Source organism: Orcinus orca, chromosome 1 (assembly GCF_937001465.1).
Source record: "Orcinus orca chromosome 1, mOrcOrc1.1, whole genome shotgun sequence".
Lineage (NCBI taxonomy): Eukaryota > Metazoa > Chordata > Mammalia > Artiodactyla > Delphinidae > Orcinus > Orcinus orca.
The window spans coordinates 95725053-95739558 of NC_064559.1; the positions used below are offsets into that span (position 1 = coordinate 95725053).

Sequence of the window (14506 nt, forward strand, 5' to 3'; positions counted from 1 at the left end):
TCCACACTCAAGAACGCAACCCTCTCTCATGCCTTACTACGGCCCTGAAGCCGTACTGAAGAAAAACTTGCGTTGCCAGCTTGCCCCAAAGCAAGATGGCTGCCAATCTCTATTCTCCGCTACCGAAATGAAGCTATCCACTTCCCGTTTAATGCCGCTGCCAGGCTGCCCTCAACTAGCATGGCTACTCCGGCTCATGCCTCACTATGGTCTCGAAGCCGCCACTAACCGGCCAGGTTCCGGGAGGCGCTGTTCAGGATGCAGCCACCCCCGCCCGCCTCTCCCCTCCCCCACGCCGGCGGCGGCGGCGGCGGCGGCTGGAGCCCGGATGCGGCGCCGTGAGACAGGCCCGGGAGAGCGGCGCGGATGGATCCAACATGGCGGCGCCGAGCCTGAGCCGAGAGTGAGGCGGCGGGGCGGCCGGAGTGGGGAGGGGGAGTCGAGCGGGACGGGGCGGGGCCGGGCGGGGCCGCAAAGGGCTTGGGGAAGGAAAGTGGAGGGGGAGGCGGTGGCGACGTCTAGCCTGAGAACCTGAAGAGAGGGAGGTGGTGACGGGACGCTGCAAGGTGGGGGAGGGGAGCGGCCGAGGGGGGCGTGCGGGGGAGGTGGCAACTGTGGGAGAGGGCAGGGTCGAGGCGGAGGAGTGGGGCAGGGGAGGGGCGTAAACAAGGGCCGAGGCTGGGCCAGGCTAGGGGTATTAGAGAGGCCGAGGTGGGGAGTGGGGCTGCGGTCCCGCCGGGCTGAGGGGGTAGGAGCGGGAAGGAGGGGCCGAGGGTGTGAAGGGGAAGGGGGCTTGTGGCATGTGGTTGGAAGAAGGACTGGACTCTTGTAAGGGGTGTTGTGGAGAGGTGGGAAAAGGTGAAGATTGGATTTGAGACGTTTGGGGGGAGGTTCTGAAAGTGTTAAATTGGAGGTGGGAGGGGGAAGGGCCTAGGGGAGAATTTGGGTGGAAAAGGAGAGGACGGAGGTTTGGGGAATGGAGAGCGTGTCGGTGTGACGAGGTAATGGAGAAAGTGAGAGACTAGGAAGAAAGTTTGGGAGGAAGGGGAATGGGATGGGAGATAGGACAGTGTAGCTGCACGAGTGATAGAGGTTCAGGGGTTTCCTTTTCCCCTGTAGAAAGGAAGAGAGAGCAGAGTTAAGCAGCATCAGTTACAGCCAATTCTAATTGCCAGGCCTTTAGCTTTTACTAGGGTGGGAAGGGCAGAAGGGAATAGTCATGTGGATTTGGAGAATTGGGGTTGGATGAGGGTTCAACTGGATTTCCAGAAGCTGCCTAGCTTACTGCTCCCTTGTTTTTCCTGGTTACAAAAAGAAGAGAAAATGGGGAGCCTGGTATCGCTGGAGTGTGGAAGGAGTAAAGGACTTTTCTAGTTTTAAACAATTAGCAATGCCAGAATGGGGAAACAGCCATGCTATGTTGGAACGCTGTTTGCAGGGAACAGAAAACACAGGGTGGTGTCTAGGCAGCCATGCTAATTAAATGAGTGCTTTCGTTTCCAGACCCTTCTTTTGCTGTTTAAGTGCTAGGAGCGGGGGTCAGTATTCCTACATAAAAAATGTTCCCTGGTGAAATGTAGATGTTTGACTGGATGCTGCCTCAGTGGATATTTTGTTCTCACAGTGTGTGAGAATTTGGAGGATAGTTCTGGTCTCATAAGTGAAGTAACGGAAAGAAAGTGTGTTCTTTGGCTGTAACCACTTTCCTCCTAGTTCATCTAAAGATGAAAGTCAATGTTAATACTGTAACAAAGTAGGTGGGCCTCATAAGGAATTGAGGAGTCAGGTGAGGTGTCAGAGGATAATTGGTTTTCCCACAAGTTGTTGAATTTGGGACCTTTCTTGCCCTAAGCCACTGAGACTGGAAATTCTTGGAGTTGGTTTTGTGTTGTGAATTGGGTAATAGAAGGTTAGGGAAGCCTGGGGACTTTGATGGGAGTGAGTTCTCTCATTTAGCTTGGAGTGGATCATTTCAATTGAAATGGCTTTAGGCTTGTCTGTATATTTTTGCAGCTGAGATTGACTACCTCTTTGAGGTTTCAAAATAAAGCTTGAAAATTGACACTTCCCCCTCTTATTTGTTTTTGCTTTGCTGCTGGCTTTGAACCTTGTGCTAGGAAGAGACCTGGGAAATTAAGTTTCTTGCAGAGGTAAGTCTGGAACTTTTTATTGTTTTCAAACAATGGAAGGGAATGGAAATGGCATGAAATGGAAATGGCATATTGGGAGTTGAGCTCAGTAATGGGGTAGCTGACAGGGAAAATGGGTTTTCAGTGGGTAAGATCTGTTGCAGTCGTTGTCCCTTTGGGTCACTGGAGATTGGTAGGAGGGAAAGGAGAACAGACGTTAGGTGTCTTAGGGCAAGACTCCAGCCTTGTTTTGTTATTATCTAGCCTTCGTGGTCAGCTCTGAGAGAAACATTTTTAAACATATGGGACTTTGTACTCTAGTACAGTGTCTACTAAATGTTGGCCTAGGAGGGTTGCGGAGGCACCTGCCCTGGGAAGGCTTTTCCTCTAGCTTACTCTTTATCCTGGTTGTTCTGGAATCTTCATTTTGAAAACACAGTTTGTAATTCTGACTTCCAGATATTTGGTTACATTTTCTTGGTCCTACCAGCAAGAAAGCTCTTTATGTAGTCGTCTTAGTCATCTTTAAGGTTTTCCATGTCCTTTACATTTCAAGTTTCAAGACATCCCTCTTTTTTAGATTTTCCACATGACTTTCCCTCTCACAGGGCTTCTGAGAGAGTCAAATACCTCTAGTTCTTTTGGGATGAAACTAGACTGTTGTTTTCATTTCGAGACATCACTCTTTTTATTTCTTCCACGTGACTTCTAAGGGCTTCTGAGAGAATCAAGTACCTCAAAAAATACAGATCTCATCCCTGGTTGGGATGAGACTAGACTTTGCATGGAAGTAGAAATCTAATCGATAACGATTAGTCAAGAGGAAGTCCTGTAGATACATATAGATTGTTTGTTGGCCCTTGGCTGGCTTGGACCTCCTCCCAAAAGAAAGCGAACAACAAAAAACCCTGCAGCTCCAGGAAATGCAGCAATTCATCAGAATAAAGAATGAGTCTTGGGAACCTATTAAGGGTGATCCATACGTTAGGCTCTCAAATAGACCCAAATCAGCCAGCAGGATCAGGACTGTTGTTTACTGGAGTGTTTGTCTCTTGGTATCTGGCGATGTTTCAGGCACCAAGATTCTGAAGTTCTTTCTAATCTTCATTTTTAGAGGGTGTATATTCTCCTCACTGCCCTGATACTTTTCATCTAGGATCTCTGTATAATTTAAGCTGAGTTCCTTCGATTCACTGCCACAGAAAGCTGAGTATATTTTGGTTTAAGGGGAAGTTGGCCACGTTCTTTTAGTGCTGAAGTTAGATAGATTCTTGGAACCCCCATCTGGATTGCTGAGTGAGTGAACTCACCATCCTAGATGATAATTAAGTGGGGAGGGCTGCCTATTAGTCTGCATGCCAGCCTCCTGACATTTCTCCCAAGGACAAGCATGGCCTTGGGAAACTTCTGCCTCTTTTTGCTTCATTGCATAAGCAGTATAAGTCTGATCAGCAGCCTAACAAGGAAGGGTCTGCTTTTGGTCTAGTTTTGGGACTTTAAAGATGGCTGCAAGGTTTAAGTGCAGGATCCTTTCTGTCTGTCTTGCAGAGGATGGCATTTCTCTGATCTGCACAGAAATTTAGATTGAACTAGGTCAAATTAGACCTCCTGGGATGGGGCGGAAGGGAGTGTAGTCCTGTCACCTGCTGTTCACCTAAATGGCAACAGCAGGTGATAGAGAAGCCAAGGTTGGAGTGGGATGGAACTCCTTAGTTAAGTTAAATGAGTCTTTGTCTGACTGGCTTTTCTTCTGGAATATTGTTTGATGGGTTTGGGTTGGAGGGACCAAATTACTTCCTTTTCCAGATATAGGATGGAAGCGACATGCTGTCTCTCCTTTTGACCCTCCATCTAGAATAGGCTTTCTCATCTTTAGCATTATTGACATTTTGGACCAGATAATTCTTTGTTGTAAGAGGCCGTCCTGTGCATTATAGGATGTTTAGCATCATCCATCGCATTTACTCACTGCACGCCAGTAGCACCCTCCCTTACCACCCTCCCAGTCATGACAATCTAAAATGACTCCAGACATTGCTGAATTCCCCTGGAGGGCAAAATCGCTCCTGGTTGAGAACCACTGACCTAGAAGCTCTGATAATTCCTGTCACTTTGATCCAGCCTAGGATCTACGACTTAAAGGTGGCTGTTTTTTCCTCAAATCTAGGGAGTTAACCCTCAGGATTGAGACCTATTGTAGAATTGCATCCATTGGTACATAATTAGGACCACAGTGCTTCCCTGTATTCTGCTTCATTTTCCAGTGACCAGGTATGTGGGGAGAATATTTCCTAATTTCCTGGGGTTTATAGTCAGGACACTTTGAATTAGGGAGCTCTGAAGCAGCCTGCTCTTCTGATTGGTTGAATGTGAAACCTGCCCATCTGTTTTTTATGGGATCCACATAATGAACAGCTGGCCAAGGGGAACAGGTGGGATAGGGAACAAGGAGAAGTTGTAGGGGCTCTAAGGAGACTCAGTTTTCTCATGTTACCTGCTATGAGCAAGAAGTTGTTTTCCTTCAGTCCCCTCTGTTTGTAGCCAGTGACTGCAGCAGGTGAAACGAGAGGAAGAGACGAGGAAAACCAGTCAATAGTTGAATCACTATTTTCCCTGTTGTTTTCCATGCTTTGGGTGGGACATCTGGGCTCTCATAACTAGATATGGGCTATATTTCCTGTCCACCTATCTGAACCCATGGTATGGGGCTAGGTGATTACAGGGTGGCCCTCCCTTTTTCTTTTCTTATTTGTTTATTTATTTTTGGCTGTGTTGGGTCTTCATTGCTGCACATGGGCTTTCTTTAGTTGCGTTGGGCGGGGGCTGCTTGTTGTGGCAGTGCACGGGCTTCTCACTGCAGCGGCTTTTCTTGTTGGGGAGCATGGGCTCTAGGCACGTGGGCTCAGTAGTTGTGGCTCGCGGGCTCTAGAGCGCAGGCTCAGTAGTTGAGGCGCACGGGCTTAGTTGCTCCGCAGCATGTGGGATCTTCCCGGACCAGGGCTCGAACCCGTGTCTCCTGCATTGGCAGGCAGATTCTTAACCACTGTGCCACCAGGGAAGCCCTCCCCTTTTCTTAAGGGTATGCGTCTCTCTGTCCTTCCGTTTCAGGATTAAAAGAGAGAACCAGGTCCTACTTGCTCTTCAATTTTTCTGAGTCCCCAACAGCTTGACTTTTCTGAAGTAGTTTATAATTTTATTCTCTTTCTAACCTAGCCTCAGTTTCTTGGAGTATAAAATGGACAGAACGGCCTGTCTCGCTGTTGAGTAGGGTGCTATGGTATGGGTAGTTTTGCAGTCTGGGGGAGGCTATAGCCAGTTAGAGTATATGCATGATACCTGAGTTGCGTGTACTTTTAATTGGGTCCTCTCACTCTTGGATTTTTGTGAGTTTTTTTCTTAATTGGTGTCGCTTGTGGTGATCTCTTGGAGATTCATTTCAGTTCAACAACAGGTTACTCCTACTATATGCCAGCCTCCATCTATTGCTAGGCACTAGACACATAAAGATGAAAATGACCTAGGTCCTCTACGTGAGTCGCTTAAGATCTAATAGGATAATAAATACACAAATAATTTTAGTACACTTCGATAAATGGTTTAAGGGAAATATGTACAGTGTTCCATAGGAGCACAGAAAAGGACTACTTATACCAGCATGGGGGTGTAGAGAATGAATTTGAATATGGCATCTGAGCTGATTCTTAAAGGATGAGTAGGAGTTAACCATCTGAAAAAGGGTGGTGATGGGGGGTGTGGAAGAGAAGGGAGAGGGGCATTCAGGCAAGGAGAATAGTCTGAAGAAAGTTACAGAGAAATGAATTGTATGATGTATATGAACTATAAACAAACGGATAATGTTAGAGAATAAAAAGTGAGTTACGAGGTTGGCAAAGTAGGCAAGGCCTGATCTTGGAAGGTTTGGTGTGTTGGGTAAGGAGTTTGGAGTGTTCTTATTGGTAAGGAAGGGACTGTAGCGAGGTCTTAAGCCGAAAAGTGATGTGGTCAGTTGTGCGTTTTAGATAATTCAGCTGGACGTGGGGGATTGATGTAGGCAGGTTAGGGTTGGTGGCTGCAACCAGCAATAATCCAGGTGAGAGATTGCTGGGGCCTGAACCAGCATGGTAGAGGTGGAAGGGTGAGGCAGATGTAAGAAGTAGAAAGTAGCATCAACAGGAATTTATAATTGATTGGGTGATTGGAGGCTGTGGTCAGATGGTGGAGCAGTATTGGGTGGTACTCTCTGCCAGGGCAGTAAATAGTAGTGGCTAGAGAGGAGGTGAAAGTTGTTGGACTTGAGGATTGGTTATTGGCTGGGTCACTGATATTACCCAGGATGATGGAGGAAATTTGTGAATTAAATGCCAAAATATATAATAAATGTAGGACTGTGATTGGCCATTGACAGGGGATTGGTAAATGACAACCATGAGGAAAGGTTAGAAGGTGACATATCCAAACGGTGTGTGAACATCAGGCGAGTACAGGTGGCATAGGAGACTTACAACAATGCTCAACCTAGGAGCTTAGTGATGTTTATTGTTTTAAATCCATGAGTTTTGGTGGATATTTAATTAACTTTCTTAGCATTTATTCTCCTGGACTTGGTTTGATTGTTGGAAAAATGAGGTTAGGTTTGTGGAGGGATGAGTCTGGCTGCAGAGGCCAAGGATGCTTATCTCTTTGAAATCTCTTAACCATTTAGATAAGTTTTACAGTGATTTCACATGCATCTTCTCATTGGATTCTTAACTCGAGGAGTAGTTTCTTTCATCCCTGTTTTGTAGATGGGGACAGTGAGACTTTGAAGTTAAGTGACTTAAGGTCACACAGCTACACAGTTTGTTAATGACATAGGCAGAATTTTTTTTTTTAAGTCCCATTTTTCTTTTTTCTCTTTAGTTATTTATGGCTGCGCTGGGTCTTCATTGCTGCACATGGTCTTTTTCTCTAGTTGCGGCAAGCAGGGGCTACTGTTGTGGTGCGCAGACTTCATTTTGGTGGCTTCTCTTGTTATGGAGCACGGGCTCTAGACGTGTGGGCTTCAGTAGTTGGAGCTCACAGGCTTAGTTGCTCCATGGCATGTGGGATCTTCCTGGACCAGGGATCGAACCCGTTTCCCTTGCATTGGCAGGCGGATTCTTAACCACTGTGCCACCAGGGAAGTCCTGAAACAGGCAGAATTAAAACTAGTTCTAGGGCTTCCCTGGTAGCGCAGCGGTTGAAAGTCTGCCTGCCAGTGCAGGGGACACAGGTTCAAGCCCTGGTCTGGGAAGATCCCACATGCCGTGGAGCAGCTAGGCCCGTGAGCCACAATTACTGAGCCTGCGCGTCTGGAGCCTGTGCTCCGCAACAGGAGAGGCCGCGATAGTGAGAGGCCTGCGCACCGTGATGAAGAGGGGCCCCCGCTTGCCACAACTAGAGAAAGCCCTCGCACAGAAACGAAGACCCAACACAGCCTTAAATAAATAAAATTTTTAAAAAAACCAAAAAAAACCCCACTAGTACTAACCCTAAAGGCTTTCAGTTTCCCTGTTGTCGGCCCCTAAGTTCATCTGATGCAGCTTCTATATTAGAATTTAGAGTGAATTCTCTACTTCTCCTCATTTCACCTACATTTAAGGGATGAATTGATTGGGGGTGCTGGCAGGGAGAGCACAAGGGACCAAAAGCAGTATTTTGGAGGCCAGAGGAACAATTGGGGTAATATTTAATAGAAAATTCTGCTGAATATGTAGCGCTAAAATTGCAGTTAACAGGTCTTACTTAGCAGAAGTTACTATCTATCTCCAGTAGGATCTGGACTTAGGGCAGCATCTGTTGGATATACAGAGCTCTAGGCTGTATTCTTTTTTTTTTTGCTGTACGCGGCCCTCTCACCGCTGCGGCCTCTCCCGTTGTGGAGCACAGGCTCCGGACGCACAGGCTCAGCGGCCATGGCTCACGGGCCCAGCCACTCCGCGGGCACGAACCCGCGTCCCCTGCATCAGCAGGCGGACTCCCAACTACTGCACCACCAGGGAAGCCCGAGGCTGTATTTTTTAATAAGTACTTTGTAGGGACTTCCCTGGCAGGCCAGCAGTTAAGACTCCGTGCTTCCAATGCAAGGGTCGGGGAACTAAGATCCCACATGCCGTGTGGTGCAGTCAAATAAATAAATAAATAAATACTTTGTAAAAGTTAATAAATGCTTATTAAGCACTACACTGTGCCAGGCATTGTGTTGGGCTCTGGGAATATAGGAATGGATGACTAATTCCTGACATTGAGTGGTTCACAGGTTCTTTCCTTTTCCTTATAGTATAGTGGGGATTGCAGCTGCTGAGCAGGGATTCTGGAAAGCGTTGTGCACCTGAGCCCCCAGCATGGCGGGCCTAAAGCGGAGGGCAAGCCAGATGTGGCCCGAAGAGCATGGTGAGCAAGAGCATGGGCTGTATAGCCTGCATCGCATGTTTGACATCGTGGGCACCCACCTGACACACAGAGACGTACGAGTTCTTTCCTTCCTCTTTGTTGATGTCATTGATGACCACGAGCGTGGCCTCATCCGAAATGGACGTGACTTCTTATTGGCGCTGGAGCGCCAGGGCCGCTGTGATGAGAGTAACTTTCGCCAGGTGCTGCAACTGCTGCGCATCATCACTCGCCATGACCTGCTGCCCTACGTCACCCTCAAGAGGAGACGGGCTGGTGAGGGTGCATTGGGGGCTGGGGACACTGGAATCAGGGAAGAGCTGTGGGCGGCCCTGTGTGAGCACCATGGGAGTCCAAGCAGAAGGAGGCATTGACGCTGGGGAGTACTGAGGAGAATAAGTTATGAGGCCCATTGGAGGGTTGGACTAGGAGAAGGGAAGGGTGTATCTTTTCCTGAGTGAACCCCTCTCCCCCTACAGTGTGCCCTGATCTTGTAGACAAATATCTGGAAGAGACATCAATTCGCTATGTGACACCCAGAGCCCTCAGCGATCCAGAACCGAGGCCTCCCCACCCCCCTAAAACAGGTGAGACAATATTAACTCCCCCTAATTTCCATAATCAAGAAAGAGGACACTGGACCCATCTTTTCCCAGTTTTGCCAGCCTAAATGAAAGGACAGTGTCCCCCCCCCACCCATATCTGGCCCCCAAAAAATCAGATGAGGTGTTAATGCTTCATCTGGGTCCTGTAATTGTTCCCACATTGTGTCCACCTTTCAGGTCACATTATTGATACTGTTTTTAGTGCTAAGTCTAAATGATCCTTCCTCATTCCAAGTGAACTGTTTGAATTTCTGCTTTTACCCTACTATGTCTCCCTTTTTACCCTCTGGTCAGTGCCTCCCCACTATCCTGTGGTGTGCTGCCCCACTTCGGGCCCTCAGATGTGTAGCAAGAGGCCAGCTCGAGGGAGAGCCACACTTGGGAGCCAGCGAAAACGCCGGAAGTCAGTGACACCAGATCCCAAGGAAAAGCAGACATGCGGTGAGGAAGTTCAAGGGTTCTAGAGGTAGAGTAGACTTGAAGGGAAATACAAAGAACTGCTGGAATACTGGGCAGTTATTCTATTCAGTGTAAGGCTCAGTTTGATTGCTGTTGCAAAGTGAGATTGAATGGTATAGTCTCTGGGAGGAGAACTCCTCTACCTTTGTGGCAGAGTACATTTCAACTCTTTCTAGGTAATACTAGATGAAAGGGATGCTGTTATGACATCCTTATTGTAGGATGACCCAAGTCATGATAGAGTATTAAAGTGAAATTCTGTGTCTGTTAATTAGGAAAATATCTCCTAGAATCAAGGTGCTACTTGTGAGTGATGGAAGTAATCTGACCTGGGCATGGCCCATTTAAGGGAACCTCTTGAGTTCAGGCAAGGATTTCAGAGGTACACAGAAAAGAACTAGTCCTGGGAAGAGGTAGAGAAGCTGTCAGGTGATGTTCCCAACTTTGCTACTCTGCTGTTCTATTCAACCTTTCAGACTTGGCTGTAAACTGCAACCTCTTCTGCATATCTTCTTTTCCCCACAGACATCAGACTGCGGGTTCGGGCTGAATACTGCCAGCATGAGACTGCTCTGCAGGGCAACGTCTTCTCTAACAAGCAGGACCCACTTGAGCGCCAGTTTGAGCGCTTTAACCAGGCCAACACCATCCTCAAGTCCCGGGACCTGGGCTCCATCATCTGTGACATCAAGTTCTCTGAGCTCACCTACCTCGATGCATTCTGGCGCGACTATATCAATGGCTCATTACTAGAGGCACTTAAAGGTGTCTTCATCACAGACTCCCTCAAGCAGGCTGTGGGCCACGAGGCCATCAAGCTGCTGGTGAATGTGGACGAGGAGGACTATGAGCTGGGCCGACAGAAACTCCTGAGGAACTTGATGCTGCAAGCATTGCCCTGACCTTTTTCCCCTTCTCACTTCTCGGGGGACTTCTTACCACCCACCTCTGGAGCTTACATACCGTTCTGGGGTTTGTCCTCTACCCTTCCAACCAATCACACCCCTGCCTTTTTTTTTTTTTTAAAGGAAAAGACAAATGAAAAATGGAAGTGGTGTTCCCCACCCCTCCCTGCACCCATGTGCCTGGGCTTCCCTTTGTTTCCCTTTTCCACCTACACCCCTCATGTGTGTCTCTACAGCCACCTTGCCATTGAGCCATAAGACAAATGTATAGGGAGAAGCAAAGTCTATAGAACATAGTCTTTGTAAGGGATTGAAGTGATCACTGCTTTTGGGTGCATTGAGGGGTTATCAGTACTTCTGGCTTTATGAGGGCTCTTAAATTTTGTCTGAGAAACCAAAGGGCTGTCAGTAGGGAGCTGTGTGGAAGGTGGGACTCTGAAGTGTATTTTGGAAATTAATCACCACCCTCTCCCAAATTATAGAATTTTTAAAAAACAAAGAAGCTGTGGCCCTTTCCACTCTCTTCTGGCCCTTGGTGCTGCTCCTCTCTGCCTCGTTTCCTCCATTCCATGGCTTGAAACCTCGGCCTGGTGTGGCTCCTTCCTTTTCCCTCTTTGTCAAACCCTCTTCAAAGGAGTAATAGGTAAGCGGACTAGGTCAGCCTAGTCGCCCTCCCAGCTGTGTTGTGTGTGTACACACATACACAGGGTGGATGGAGAAGAGGTTGCTGATTAAAATACACTCCCCCTAAAAAGGGGAAGGGGGAGTGTGACACTTCCTTTCCATGTTCAAGTGAAAATAAATAATGTACCCTGCAGCCCTTTTCCCCTTTGCTTTCTTCTGGCTTGGGCAAAGGGCATCATAGGTGAAAGTGAAATGATTCAATATCAATTCCTTTCTTCTTCTTCTTTCCCCATCCTCTATCCCCACTCCCACCCCCAAGCTTGGGAGCATGGGGTTGGGACATGCACTGAGTGTCGCACTTTTATTTAGATAGGGAGGCATGTTGAATGAGTCAGGAGGCCTAGAACTGGAGTCTAGTCCAGCTGGTACAATACCACCTCCCCTTTCAGCTCCCAAAAGAGATATCCAGACACAGACTTTATTATATTTTTTTCATTGCCAGTGCTGCTCAGCCCTCAGCATAACTTCAGTTTTCATGAAATAAACAGTGACTATATAAAATTCCACTTTCTGAAACTGAAATCTGAGCTCAGGTGAAAGTTTCTTCTTTCCCAAGAAGCTGAGCCTGTGTTCCAGCAAGAGAGACAAGGTTCTCCAAGTGAGGGGAGCTGCACCTGGGTCGTGCCTACAAGTCACAGCAACACCAGCTCACAATGGGGGTCTCAACGGACAGAAGTCAAAAGTCTTAAGACAGTGGGTGACCCAGATGGCCATAGAGTTCAGGCCTACGATGCTGGAACACAGGCAGGTGTTGGCGCAACTGTCGCAGATAATTGAGGTCAATTCGGGCAAGGCAGAGGCCTGGTCCTTCAGAGCAGCGGGCCACCACTGTTCCCCAGGGATCTACCACCATGCTATGGCCATAACTTGCTCTCTTCTCATGGTGGCGTCCACACTGTGCTGCCGCCACTACGTAGCACTGGCTTTCAATGGCACGGGCCCGCAGCAACACCTGGGGATAGGAGATAGGCGTTCACTTAAATACAGGTAGCAGCTAGTAGGGAAGTGATAGGCCATGGACATTACAGGCCAATCTACCCACTGTGACCATTCTGATAATTGCCTATGAACGATTTACTATGTTAACTATTCTGAGAGGCAACAATCTGGGGAAATGAATTTTCCCACTAGGTGGGAAGGAGAAGAAAATCTTTTAACTGGTAGAGCCAAGGGAGGAGAATGAGGTAAGAGAAGACCCTTATGTTCTAAAGAGGTGTCCTCTTACCTCCCAATGGGCTGGGCCTGTAACAGATCCAAACGCTGAAGGGTAGGTAAGTATTTCTGCTCCAGCCTGAACCAATGCCAGAGAGAGTTCAGGGAACCGCATGTCATAGCAGATAGCTAGACCAATCTGGAATGAAAACAGCCTATTTAGTCTCCCGCCCTGTTTGTCACAGCATCTGGTCATAACCCCGCTACTGCACTCCTTAGGGCTTTCTATACTACCACTTCAAAATATTCCTATTCCCCTCCCTCTTGTTCCTCCCCCACCCTCATCCTTTCACAACTCCCACCTTGCCTGCTGGTGTGCTGATAGGAGACTCAAGACTGGGCCCAGGTATGGTAGAGTTGCTTTCATGCATAGGCCCCTGCCCTGGAATCTCTACGTCACACAGATGCGTCTTCCTATACGTGGCCACTACTGACCCTTGAGTAAGAGGGAGAAAGAGTACTCAGTGCTGGTGCTCTAGAAGCCCAGCTTAGTTCCTCTCCTCCCAAAGAGGAGGTAGCTTATAGGCTAGGAACAGAAATACAAACGCCCCTAAAACCCTTGGCCAAGGAAACAGTTGAGAAACAACACAGAATTCTGGAGAATCTTAGGTAGAAGAGCCTGAGAAGAGGCAGGCTGAAGAGTCTCACCCTTGTTGTTCAGAATCACATGACAATTGTAGATTTTCTGAGTCTGCTCCCAGTCTTGGCCACGCTCATGGAAACCACCCAAGGACAGCCAGAGTCCACATTCCCTGAGGGGGAGGGGACACTGACAACTCTTCTCAAGGCTCTACCCTCATATCTGGCAATCCTGGGACATTACCCAGAAAGAAACTACTTCTCCCTCCCCCTTTCCCTGATACCTGGCAAGCTGGGTATATTCTCCCAAAAGGTTCCCACCCAGTGGCTCAGACAGGTGAAGCGTCTCTTCAGGGTTCCGTGCAATGAAGTCAAATGCCTCAGGCAGGAAAGCCAGGCAAGCGCCCAGTCTGGCAGCCTCCCGAATCAGCTCAGCACATGTTATAAAGTTCTGCTCCTTGTCTGGTGTCGATGTTACCTGGCACACAGCCACCAGGGGTAGTTCCCAGGAGGAAGAGGAGACAGCCATGGCTCTGAGTCTGTAAATGGCACAGGCAGGACTCAGACTGACTAGCATGGGGAAACCCAAGTTTAATGATAAGAGGCTAAAATGGGGAGGCAGGAAGGCTGGGCTTTCCTTTGAATCTGCTCTTACAGGGCACAGTGACCCATGGTACAATGACCCACTGATCAAATGTTCTGTGATGGTTGGCACCCCAGTGTTTCCCACCATCCATACATTTAACAAACATTTATTGAGCATCTACTACGTGCCAGGCACTGAGAACACAACAAAACATGTTACCTGGGCTGAGCACAAAGTACTGAGAGTCGAGGTATCCGGAGTCCAGGACACAAAAGAAGGGACAGGAGCTGGTGAGGAGGCCTGATGATGAAGCCCAACCTGAAGAAGGTGAGAAATCAGGACACCAACCCCACTCTCAAGCAATAAATTTCTAAGATCCTCTGACTTCTCTCTTCATACTGTGAAGCTGAATCAGGGCCCCGCCTGTAAAACCCCCCAAGTCTTCAAAACACTCTGTACCATAAGTAATTATGGGCTACCGGAAGAGCTCATAAAGTGGGAAGATGGAGGAAAGGGCTTTGATCTCACATTAAATTGAAGCCTCTTTCCTCAAATGTTTCCGCAGTTCACAAGTCATCTCCAAGATACTTCTTTGGTTTTCCCAGCCTCTGTTCTTGACTGTGCACCTGCACAGTTTTATTGACGCAAAGCATATTTCCCCCACCAGAGTCTCTGAGGGGAAGTTCACCCTCCCTCGTTCCTCATCACCCAGGGCCTAACCCGCGCCCCACTCTCCAGTTAACCCGTTCTTCCCCGCCTCTCCCAGGGGCAGCGTCTCTGTTGCACAAGTTAAAGCATGGCAGGTGAGAGTCACCGCAGCGGTTGGTATAGGTAGGAGGTCCTACATGAAGATACGACCAAAACGATTCGCAGGATCCGAACCGAAGAGCGGCCTGGAGGTGGGGTCGCTGGGGGCGAGAGGGCGGTAACTCCGAG

The 14506-nt window shown here is 48.2% G+C and overlaps 2 protein-coding genes across 7 annotated transcripts; one reads left to right on the top strand and one right to left on the bottom strand.

Annotated features, from left to right (window-relative positions):
• The first annotated feature begins 244 nt into the window (after nucleotides 1-244).
• On the top strand, nucleotides 245-11326 carry DEDD (death effector domain containing). 4 transcript variants are annotated; one of them, XM_033414274.2, is made up of 7 exons: nucleotides 245-403; nucleotides 2118-2150; nucleotides 4297-4400; nucleotides 8428-8816; nucleotides 9020-9127; nucleotides 9440-9586; nucleotides 10130-11326. In XM_033414274.2, exons 4-7 carry the CDS (start codon nucleotides 8492-8494, stop codon nucleotides 10504-10506), a joined length of 957 nt encoding a protein of 318 aa, XP_033270165.1. In that variant the 5' UTR covers nucleotides 245-403; nucleotides 2118-2150; nucleotides 4297-4400; nucleotides 8428-8491; the 3' UTR covers nucleotides 10507-11326. The 4 variants fall into 4 exon arrangements, with proteins under 4 accessions (XP_033270165.1, XP_004284454.1, XP_033270169.1 ...); XM_004284406.3 differs by lacking the exon at nucleotides 4297-4400; XM_004284408.4 differs by lacking the exons at nucleotides 245-403; nucleotides 4297-4400 and adding an exon at nucleotides 478-566.
• Nucleotides 11327-11611: 285 nt separating this feature from the next.
• NIT1 (nitrilase 1) lies at nucleotides 11612-14500 on the bottom strand. 3 transcript variants are annotated; one of them, XM_049694932.1, is made up of 7 exons: nucleotides 14385-14500; nucleotides 13790-13888; nucleotides 13269-13523; nucleotides 13054-13157; nucleotides 12708-12841; nucleotides 12419-12544; nucleotides 11612-12145 (listed from the first exon to the last, which is right to left on the bottom strand). In XM_049694932.1, exons 3-7 carry the CDS (start codon nucleotides 13511-13513, stop codon nucleotides 11879-11881), a joined length of 876 nt encoding a protein of 291 aa, XP_049550889.1. In that variant the 5' UTR covers nucleotides 13514-13523; nucleotides 13790-13888; nucleotides 14385-14500; the 3' UTR covers nucleotides 11612-11878. The 3 variants fall into 3 exon arrangements, with proteins under 3 accessions (XP_049550889.1, XP_012393969.2, XP_004284460.2); XM_012538515.3 differs by having other exon boundaries at nucleotides 14416-14478; XM_004284412.4 differs by having other exon boundaries at nucleotides 14099-14427.
• Nucleotides 14501-14506: the final 6 nt, after the last annotated feature.